This window comes from Hordeum vulgare, chromosome 7H (genome assembly GCF_904849725.1).
Source record: "Hordeum vulgare subsp. vulgare chromosome 7H, MorexV3_pseudomolecules_assembly, whole genome shotgun sequence".
NCBI classification, from domain to species: domain Eukaryota; kingdom Viridiplantae; phylum Streptophyta; class Magnoliopsida; order Poales; family Poaceae; genus Hordeum; species Hordeum vulgare.
The window spans coordinates 514,527,318-514,538,898 of NC_058524.1; the positions used below are offsets into that span (position 1 = coordinate 514,527,318).

General features: G+C 48.3%; 1 protein-coding gene across 1 annotated transcript; it reads left to right on the forward strand.

Annotated features, from left to right (window-relative positions):
• The first annotated feature begins 649 nt into the window (after positions 1-649).
• LOC123412895 (NAC domain-containing protein 75-like) lies at positions 650-7,865 on the forward strand. The gene is made up of 6 exons (XM_045105854.1): positions 650-952; positions 1,043-1,235; positions 1,918-2,519; positions 5,145-5,477; positions 5,597-5,698; positions 7,066-7,865. Exons 1-6 carry the CDS (start codon positions 806-808, stop codon positions 7,144-7,146), a joined length of 1,458 nt encoding a protein of 485 aa, XP_044961789.1. The 5' UTR covers positions 650-805; the 3' UTR covers positions 7,147-7,865.
• Positions 7,866-11,581: the final 3,716 nt, after the last annotated feature.

The following is an 11,581-nucleotide window of genomic DNA, read 5'->3' on the forward strand; positions in this document are numbered from 1 at the left end:
TGGCAAGTGGAATTTCGGTAGAGGGTAGAAATGCTTATAACACCTATTTATATAAAAATGACTTGCTAGCATGCAACATGTGTTTTTGTTATTATAATATTTTTTGATGTTTTGCCAGTAAAACTATTTAGTAAAAGAATTAAATTTATGGAAAATTTTGCAATATGCATGTCCAATATATAAATATTCCCCTTTTTAACCATGCTAGGATGACTACACCAACCAATGCCGCAACATATCCTATATTTAGAAAATACAATGCTCAAAATTGTGATTCATATTTAGCTTGAGTATCACTCAAGTATCAAATGAATTAATTATGTACTCTATTTAGGAGCAGTATTAAGTGAGCAATAGAAGTGTGCGTGAATAGCAGAGGCATATCTCTCTAGAGATAGGTAGAGTTTTTTTTTTTTGGAGATGAAATAGGTGTGGAGTTAGGGAGGGACAGCTTGATCTAGCGTATGTCCAAAGGTGTTTCGTGTCTACCTGGAGAACCTTTTCCTTTCTCTCTCCCTATCCCTTCAGTTAAAGCGATCAGCACATGGAATTCTGGTCTCCAAATCTTTATTACTTCCTCAAAACCCCCTTCACCACCCCCTCCCCCCCGGCCGGTCTCTCCCTTTCCTCTCCACCCCCCCCCCCTCTCTCTCTCTCCTGTCTCCATCCCCCTCTTCCTCCTCCGCTTCCCTCCACCCCGTGAATAATCCTCTCTCTTACATGTGATCATGCTTAGGCTGAGAAGATAGCCAGGCAAGGTGCTACTGTCCTCTTGGCAGGAGTAACCGAGGGTGACGACTGAGACATGGACGACGGTGCAACGGCAACGGCAGGTGGAGGAACAAGCGGCGGCGGCCACCACCTCATCGGATCGAGGATTGAGGAGCACCGCAAGTACATGTCGGAATCAAGCTGCTGCCCCAGGTGCGGCCACAAGATCGACCAGAAGCTGGTACACACGCACGATCTCGGCCCGTGACAAGTTCGGTTCTGCTATAGGCTTTCTTTCTGTTGATTCATCGTGTATATATGTTGCCCACAGGATTGGGTGGGGCTGCCGGCCGGGGTGAAATTCGACCCGACGGATCAGGAGCTGATCGAGCATCTGGAGGCGAAAGTCCGGTCCGGCGGCACGTCGGCGGTGGCGGCCCCGTCTCACCCTCTCATCGACGAGTTCATACCCACCATTGAGGGGGAGGATGGCATCTGTTACACCCACCCAGAGAAACTGCCAGGTTAATTTTGTATAGTTTTTTTTATTGCCGGGAGATTAACTTCTAGCTTAGTAACTTATTATTAATCTAAAACATCTGTTTCTAGCTAGCTACCGTACGTTTCCAATCTCTTCAAAGTGTTTTCTTCTGTCAGGAACATTCTCGAAATACTTAGTTTTTGGAGTTCTGCAATTTCAGTTTCTTGTTTCATAGCTCCGGCTGAGCTCTTTTTTTTTGGGTTCTCGTTAGTCTATTGTGTATACATAATCCACCATCTTCTCTTTCGTGTTTTGGGATTTGTTTCAGTTCATTTGAGTACTTGATGCGCATATCTCCATATATATGAAAAATATATTACTGCTAGATTTTCAAGTGCACTATAGGAATCTTGAAAACAAAAGGAAGAAATATTGTACACCCATATCTCTCGATACTGCACGTACGACATTAATGCTCGTGGCACATTTCTCTCTCTCCAGAATGAAATGTGACATGAGATCTGCCCCTAGCTTCCAAAGTTAGGTTTTGTCCCCCTCTCAAGGTTGTTATATCCTCCAACAGCCGACGGGCGGATGTTGCATAGTTGCATCACTGTCTCTTTTCTCTCGCTTTTTTCTTTCTTTTCAAAATCGTCTAACCAAACAGACATGACTAATCCTCGGGCGGCATGCACGTGCTGACATCAGTGGCCATGCTCATGCAGGTGTGTCCAAGGACGGTCTGAGCAGGCATTTCTTCCACCGGCCATCCAAGGCTTACACCACCGGCACCCGCAAGCGGCGCAAGATCCAGCCACCGGCAACCGTGGACGCTTCTGCTCTCTCCTCTGCCGGATCAGCAGCTGCAGGTGCGGGACACCACCAGCAGCAGCAGCAGCGGAGCGAGACGCGGTGGCACAAGACTGGCAAGACGCGTCCGGTGGCTGTGGGCGGCCGACAGAGGGGGTGCAAGAAGATCTTGGTGCTCTACACCAACTTCGGCAAGCACCGGAAGCCCGAGAAGACCAACTGGGTGATGCACCAGTATCACCTCGGCGAGTCTGAGGAAGAGCGCGAGGGCGAGCTCGTCGTCTCTAAGATCTTCTACCAGACACAGCCGAGGCAGTGTGGCGTCGGGGATGGAGCCTCGGTATCAGTACCGGCGTCTAGCACTGGCACGTCTGCCATGGAGAGGAGAAGGGTCGACAGGGCGGGCACATCATCGGCGTTGCGCATGACCCCGTCCGACATGGTCAACGCCGCATTCCATGGCACCACACGCATCCAGGACTTTAGCTTCGCGCAATTCAGAAACACCATCGATGAGGTGAGTTTTGATCCATCTCTTCAAGTAATAGTTGACAGATTCAGGCTTGCGGCACGAGTGCAACATGTTTATTTAGATGAAAGATAAGCTTCTTTTGGCATTTTCTCAGTGGTTCAACCTATAACATACTGTTGGGGGGGAGAGGGGAAGGGAGAGACGCGGGGATCCAAAAGTAGACAAGATATCAAGGAAAAATGCACATTGAACAACTTAGAGTGAAACACTCACGTACCCACTCTAGATTGGGATACACTCCTTTTCAAGAAAAAAAAGCAGTATGGATCTACATGCAACCGATGTCGATATGGGAGGAGGAAGGGATGGAGGTCGGACATGCCCAATGGAGAGAGGAAGAGGGAATAAGAGGGATGTGCGGAGGAACGCAAAATGGAGTGGGGAGGTTGACCCGAGTGGAGATTGAAGAGAGCGATGATGACGATAGGTGACGAGCTCCACTCAGTGTGGCTAGGGTCTCACTTGATCATGCCAACCCCTTCCCTCGTGATGCCGAGGAACTTAAGATTGTCTCATACGGTTCCCGACAATAAGTTAGGAGGAAGAGCAGGTGGGTTGGAGGAGCAAAGAGGTGGAGATGAATCACACACTCTAGTCTAGTTTGAACATTAAAGACCCTCAAGAAAAGAAATCATAATTTTAAGTTATTGGATACATTTTGTCATTTCAAAATTTGCGAGATATATTTTTAGCTAGCGCGAGTGGAGTGACAAAATGAAAAACTTTCATGAAGGGTGCACCGATGTGGTATTCATCACAAATATTGAATCGTCGAGTACACACGAGCACATTTAAGCATATCAGAGTGATGCATCATTATAATGCGATTTTGCATCTTTTTTTTTGAAAAAAGCATTTTATATACTATTAGACAATAAGTTATATGTTTTTTTTTGGTATTTTCTTTGCTTCTCCGGGCATAGATAAAATCTGTATTCAGAGTTTGTGGTTTTGAAGATTTCTATTCGGTTGAATTTGTTTGGGGCAGGACTTATTTATGTTGCTTTCCAAGCTTTATAGTAGCGTGGAAGCGACTAAGACATAGTAGCAATAGATGTTTACGGCATAACTCATGCCATTGGGTGTTTTCATATTGGCACATCCAAGGAAACCTGATTTGCAATCTTCCGAACTAAATAGCCAGTCCACACTAATAGTCCTTGTAGACACACGCTGTATTATGAGCGTTGCTATGCGTACGGTATATCTTGTAGTATGATTTTTGTACAACCTTACATGGGAGCCTTCTATGCATCATCCCAAAACAACCGAGTCGACCGGACTAAGCATCATATTGCAATTGTAACCAGTGGCGGAAAGTGAACCAAATATTGGGGGAGGGGGGGGGGGGGGAATGACTGAATATGACATAAAAAAGCCTAACACGATCAAAGATGCCAGAAAATTAGTTAAGAGATTAGCTGAAGGATAGGCTTAGTTGCCAAAAATCTTGAGGGGGGGGGGGGGGGGGGGGGGGGGCAAGGCCCCTAATTGTTCCCAAGACGCTCCACCACTGATCGTCACATCAAGTGTCACATGGACGACATCTGCTGTGTTATAGAGTATGTATGATTCCAAATTCCTTAGCCTTCCTATATAGCCAGGAGAACTGCTCCCATTATCGGCTTCATGTCCTTTTCATTTCAATTTGGATGCTATAAAATCGATCATCGTATTTCCTTATTTCAATTTAGAGTTGGAAGGTATCTTGGAGATGGCATGTTCTCTTTTGCTATTATCAACGAAATGCAGGTAAGAATTTGATGCAATGTTTTTGTTTGTGAGGGTTGTGGGGTTACTGTGGTGTCAAGGTAAATGTGTCCATTCAACACAATCTGATCAATGAATTAATATAATGGTAAGGTGAGGAAAATTTTGGACGAAAACAGTAATAGCTAGGGTTGAGATCTTACCTAAAGTGATGGATGTCTTTGACCTACATGCATGCATGCAATGTTGAAGTAGCACATATTTCCATGCCATGCAATTAATTAAGATGTAAGAAGACGTACACAAACTGGTTGTAGGTCAGTTCTATTACACGCCTAGTCCACAATCTGCACAGTATCAAATACTGTGCTTAATTAGGGCATCACTTTGTCCACACAGCAAGCAACCCTAATTAAGGGCACGAACGGTCTATTCATCACCTACATGTTTATATATGTATCAGCATGCATATACAGAATCTAAGAATAATATCTCTTGCACTACTTTCTAAATTTGTTCACTTTTGCTGTCTACCAAACATGAGACGTTTACTCATCAATAGAAGCTTGAGTGTAACATAATTAAGTTTTTCTTAGAGAAGTAACAAAATTAAGTTATGGCTATTACACACAAGCCAGCTAATTAAGTTATGGTTACCATGTAATATCATTCCGTTCCAAGTGATAAGAGGTTCTAACTTTTTTCAGATGTATATATATATACAGTTAGACACATTTTTGTGTGTTTGTTCACTTACTTCAATTCATATGTACTCCTAGTATATAAATATCAAAAACATTTAATAATTCAGAATGAAGGAAGTACATGTCAATGTACTAGTTAATTATTACTCCTACATACAATTTGTACGGTGCAAGTAGCTAATGTGTATACACGCAGGTGGGAATGGGAGGATCAGATCACCAAGTGGTGCAAGTTAGGGCTGACGAGGGAGTGCTGCATCGTCCTGCTGCAGTGCTTCACCATCAGCAGCACCACCACCACCAGCAGCAGCATCACGTCGTGGACGAGCACGAGCACCGGCGCCGCCACCACCACTACACCGGCCTCCAGCAGGAGCACCACCGCTCGTCGACAGGGGCGTTCCACGTAAGCACACCGACGGACCCCATTGCCACGCTGATCGCGGCGCCCGTCCACCAGGGCTCGGTCGTGCTTACGGCGCCGACAGCGGAGCCCTACGGTCATGGGGCACCGAGCTACCATAATCAGGTAGCTCACCAGAATGATCCATGCATGCAGTTTTCTTGGCGTTGTACCTAAGTACGTGTGTACACTTTATTCTTACGGTTTGGTTTGATTAATCTGTGACACGGAACGAATGTGATTAGGAGGATGAGCGGCCACACCAAACGCGAAAGTTCGATGGACGGTCGACTTCTGGTCTCGAAGAGGTGATAATGGGATGTACATCGAGGAGGTCCAAAGGAGAAGTAAGAAATCTCTCTCTCTCTCTCTTTTGCTGTTGAACGTTAATATACGAAGTTCGTAGTATCAATAATGGCGCACATATTTAGGAAAACCTTACTATTGTATACAGTGCTGCTAGATTTATTTCTTCTTCTTTGTCGTGCCATTATCTTTCTCTTCATTTTAGTCAAACTAGAAATATCTAGTAGGCGTGAGACTACCCACAAGTAAAAGTAACATAGATACCATCTGAAAAAAAATATGACGTGGCAGCTAAAAGAGAGAAATTAGGTAACATAGCTAGTTACTCATACTATGAGTAATATCACACATATATATCAAGACAAGATGAGCCTATAAACTACTATCCTTATGTTACTACCCACTCTGTAGGTGGTAACTTAGACTAATAACATATGCATGTTATCACTCTATGTTACTTCTTATTGTGGGTAGTCTGAGGCTACTGAGAATCCCGGATGGTGTACTCACATTTGTTACAGAATTGTAATAAGTATTACTAACTGGGTACCACAACACAACTAGGATATCAGACCAGGCTTTGATCCCATAAATCAATGTTCTATTTTTTTTACAACTAGATTGATGTTCTATTTTTTAGGATGAAAGCTAGTACAATGGCACTGATCGGTCACTTCTTAAATATATCTATTCACATTCAAATATATGAAATCTTAAAACTATTCAAATAAAACATCTACATATTACGTAGATCAACTAAATCCGTCTCCGGCTACACGTTGTTGTCGGAAACGTCCACTGTCTCAGTTCCGGGCTTTGGGTACATGGGTTCGAGATGGGTTGCTGACACGTAAAGGGTGAAAGAGGTTGTGGCTAGAGTTCGGGATACCGGCCGACTTTGGCCTCGGACGATGAGGGCGAAAGAGGTTGTGGCTAGGGTTCGAGATGTCGGTCGGATTAAAGAGCCAGACTTTGGCCTCGGACAACGAGCCGAAGCAACGCTACACGACGTTCACATCCTCACCCGAGGAGACGCCCTTCACACTGTTGAGTTTTTGGGCGATTTTGTGTGAGACCAGGCCGTCAGTCCAACGCGGCGTACTTGCACGGACATTTCCATATCCGTCCCATATTTGAATTGGATATGAGGGGTGCTGGTCAGCCTAGACATTTAAGGTCCGTTTGGAGCGCTTGTTTGAGTAGGTTTTTTTTTCTGATCGTTCAGTTCATCGGAACGTTTGAGACGGTTTGGATGCCCGACGGTACATGCTCTAATATCCCAGTTGTACAATGTTCTAGTTGTACGCCACTGTCTCTAACTATTGTTTTATTATTTTTTACAAACAGCATCAAGTACCTCTCTTATCTCTGCAAGACTACTAACTTTTTACCCCTCATTTTCTTTCAGGAAACATCAGGAAGCAAGGAGGGCACCGAATGGCAGTACCAATCCTTCTGGCCTTCTGACAACCAGGATCATCAAGGGTGAGAAAGCAAAGCATCTGCCATGCACCGTAGCCATTAGCCGGTCTTGGAGAGGTACCCAAAGCCGTGCCAAAACATCATTACTACCATGATAGGATCATCATATATTTCACCAATCGTCTAGAAGACTAAAAAGCGCAGGTATAGCAGCATAGGAGGAGTGGCTTCCAAGAAACATCCAAAAGGCAAAGTGCCCAACAAGATCAAACCGTAGCTTTTATCCCCCTCCTCCCCTCTCTGTAGATTTACCTTTCTCTTCACCCAATGTGTCTGGATAGCGGGATGGAAGTTTCATCTGAGTGGATAAATTCGCATGTCTAAAGAGACAAAGATGATATTCGAGGTAAAGCAAAAGGGGAAACAGAAAAGAAAAAAAGAAAAAGGAGAGTACATAAAACAAAGGTCATGACATCACAAAGAGAGGTCAGTTAACCGTCGGCTGTGGTTGCTCACGCTGATCAATGCAAGTCATTGTGGCAATCATCGTTCACCGTGGGTCTTTTTGGTCAATTGTCAGCCTATTAGTACTGAATAATCAGGAGTATACCATACATTTTTTTCTTGCTTTCTGATTCTATTGCTTCATTGGTTAATCATTGTGTACACCACTTTACTTTTACTTTTTGACACATGTCCGAACAAAGAAGCTAACATTTGGGAAAAGAAGGAAATGATACCTTTGTAAAGCTGGTATATGCCCTATTGAATTGGTCCATTTGTTTTCATGTTGGATTATTTAATTGTTTTGCGAGATACACATGTGTGAGAAATATTCCATGTCCTAGCAAACTAAGATGGCAAAGTAAGGTGATGGGGCTTTGGTTCCAAAATCTTTCTTTTTTCCTTGAGGAATATCTTCGGTTCCAAAACCTTCTCAGTGGCATGCATGAGAGAGAGGATCAATGTTACCCATATTCTTTTGTGATACTGTCACATGCAAAAGAAGAGCTAGCTAGGGGCAAGGAAAAGCTTGTCAAGTCACGAAAAGGCTTTATGTCACCTCTTACTCCTAATATATTTGCCCCTCATCTTCTCGGAGCTTTTGCAAAAACAGTTGATTGGACCATGGACGGCAAATACTTGAACTGGATGCTCCCCATGCAGACTGCATGCATGTGTTTATTTAGGTGCTGGCTTCCTGGTGGGGTTGAAGTTACAAGACAACTTTTGCATGTGTAGTGGAGGAGGAATATGAGCACGCATCATGGTCCTAATACTGTCCTTCTCATATTCTTCCAGATAACTGTGATCCTATGAGTTCCACTGTCTCATTTCAAAATGTTAGACTGTTGCGTGAAGTTTTACTACTTCCAGCCTCTTTTTTTTAAAGGAGGAACTTAGCCCCCGGCCTCTGCATGGGTCGATGCATGCAGCCATCTTATTAAAATAGGTTTAAACTAAATTCTTAGCTCCATAAATCTTTGAAGCATAATAATGAAAATAAAGATAAAATAAAAAGAAAACTGCCATATCCGACATAACTACAAGCAGACTACGATGCCTATACACCTAGTCTATTATTAGCACGCCATTCAAATCGGCTGAAGATAGCCCGTGCGACCGTCTCTCATCGGTTGCACCCAATATCCATAAGCCCTCTGGAGTCCGCATGACTGAGTAACGGCCACGTACGGATCCAAGACGTTGCTATGAAGATAATCTGCAAAAAGTTGTTGAAGTTCTTGCCATTAAAAATCATATCATTCGCAGCTAAAGTCCAGCGAACACTATCCGCCTGTTCAGATTACTGTATGCACATCAGTTTGCTGACCAGATGTAACCATTCATTCCAAAGTGCTTCCAGCAAAGCTCGCCTAAACTGTATATTAAGAGGTACCGGTTGTAGTACCGTGTGTTTAGAGAGGAAGAGAGAGAGATTATTCAACGCACTTTGATTAGGCTCTAGGCTGGGGTATATATACACTTGAGACAGCTAGAGCTGATCGTGCATGTGCCACTACACTAACCACTAACCCACTACATGCACGACGGCAGCCTCCACTACTCCTCAACCGATGCTACAGGTGGCCACGTTATCGCATGCTGGCTATACATGGTGCATGCGATAACGGCTGCATGAGCTGGTGGCTTAACACCCCCCCGCAGTCCTGACGTCGGCGGGAGCGACGCAGAGACTGGAACGGAAGTCAGAGAACACTTTCGAGGGGAGCCCTTTGGTCATGATGTCGGCGAGCTGTTGGCGAGTGGGGATGTGGAGGACGCGAAACTCGCCGAGGGCGACCCGTTCGCGGACGAAGAGGATATCCAGCTCGACGTGCTTGGTGCGGCGGTGATGGACCGGGTTGGCCGAGAGGTAGACGGCGGAGACGTTGTCGCAGTAGACCAGCGTAGCCTTGGTGACGGGGGCGAGCAGTTCGCCAAGAAGCTGGCGCAGCCAGATGCACTCGACAACGGCATTGGCGACGCCGCGATACTCGGCCTCCGCTCTGGAGCGGGAGACGATGGCCTGACGTTTGGACGGCCAGGACACGAGCGCGTCGCCGAGGTAGACGCAGAAGCCGGAGGTAGACCGGCGAGTGTCGGGGCAGCCCGCCCAGTCGGCATCCGTGAACGCCCAGAGGTCTAGGGTGGGCGAGGCGCGAAGGTGAAGGCCAAGGGCAGGCGTGCCGCGCACATACCGGAGCACACGCTTGATCAACCCATGGTGGCACTCACGGGGATCGTGCATGTGGAGGCAGATTTGCTGGATGGCGTAGGCGATCTCTGGGCGCGTAATCGTGAGGTACTGGAGGGCACCAGCAATGCTGCGATAGGCGGAGGGATCGTCGACGCGCGGGCCAGCGGCGGTGGGCAGCTTGCTCTTGGTGTCGATCGGCGTGGGAGACGGGCGGCAGGTGTCCATGCCGGCGCGATCCAGGATGTCGATGGCGTACTGCTCCTGGCAGAGGAAGAAGCCAACCGGTGTGCGCGTGACGCGGATGCTGAGGAAGAAGTGGAGTGGGCCGAGGTCCTTCATGGCGAATTCCGCGGTGAGCTGGTCGACAACACGGCGAAGAGCTGCAGGCGATGAGGCAGTGAGTACGATGTCGTCGACATAGAGGAGCAGGATGGCGACGTCCTGGCCGTGGCGACGCGTGAAGAGGGAGGAGTCCGAGCGAGTCGCAGTGAAGCCGATGGAGCGGAGGAAGCCGGCGAAGCGCAGAAACCAGGCACGCGGGGCCTGCTTCAAGCCGTAAAGGGACTTGGAGAGGCGGCAGACGTGATGTGGTTTGGCGGCGTCGACGAAGCCGGCATGCTGTAGACAGTACACCTCTTCGTCCAGCGTGTCGTGGAGGAACGCGTTGGAGACGTCCAACTGGTGAACGGGCCACCGACGGGACGCGGCGAGGGTCAGCACGACGCGGACCGTGGCGGGCTTGACGACGGGCGAGAAGGTCTCGCCGTAGTCGATGCCGGCGCGTTGGCGAAAGCCGCGCACGACCCACCGCGCCTTGTGACGGTCGAGGGAGCCGTCAGCTTTGAGCTTGTGCTTGAACACCCATTTGCCGGTGATCAGGTTGGCGCCAGGAGGCCTAGGCACCTGCTCCCAGGTGCGGTTGTGGACGAGAGCGTCGAACTCGTCACGCATCGCAGCGAGCCAGCGAGGGTCGCGGACGGCGACACGCACCGAAGAGGGCACCGGCGAAAGCTCTGCAGGGTTAGTGGTGGCGACGAGGCCATCGTGATAGCGCGGATTGGGACGGAAGGTCCCAACCTGCGAGCGGGTGACCATGCGAGGTGGGGCGTCCGGCGGAGCGACGGGAGAAGGCGGCGTAGAGGAATCCAAAGAGCTGCTGGGGCGGGTGTCATCGTGGGGTGCAGGCCCCGGGGAAGGCGAGGGCCGAGCGGGGGTGGTGGGAGGAGGCCCAGGGGGAGGCACGGAGGAGCGCGACGGCGTGGTGGTAGTGGGTACCGAAGCGAGCTGGGGAACCTGCAGAATTGGAGGCGCGAAAGGAGGGAGTGGTGGTGCTGGTGTGGGAGCTGATGGCTGCTGGGCGAACGGGAAAACTGCCTCGTCAAAGAGAACGTGGTGGGAGGTGAGCATGCGACGAGTGATGGGGTCAAAACAGCGATAGCCGCGGTGATCAGAAGGGTAGCCTAAAAAGACACAGGGGAGGGAGCGTGGTGCAAGCTTGTGCGCCGCCGTGGATGAAATATTGGGGTAGCACAAGCACCCGAAGACACGAAGGAGGGAGTAGTCGGGAGGGACGCCGAGCAGAAGCTCGTGAGGGGTGCGTGTCTGGGTGGCATGGCAAGGGCGGCGGTTGAGCAGGTACGTCGCGGTGTTAAGGGCCTCAGCCCAGAAACGGGGGGGGGGGGGGATGGAGGCGTGGAAGAGGAGGGCACGCACGCTGTCATTGAGCGTGCGCAAGACGCGCTCTGCCTTGCCGTTTTGCTGGCTGGTGTATGGGTAGGAGAGGCGAAGGTGGGTGCCATGG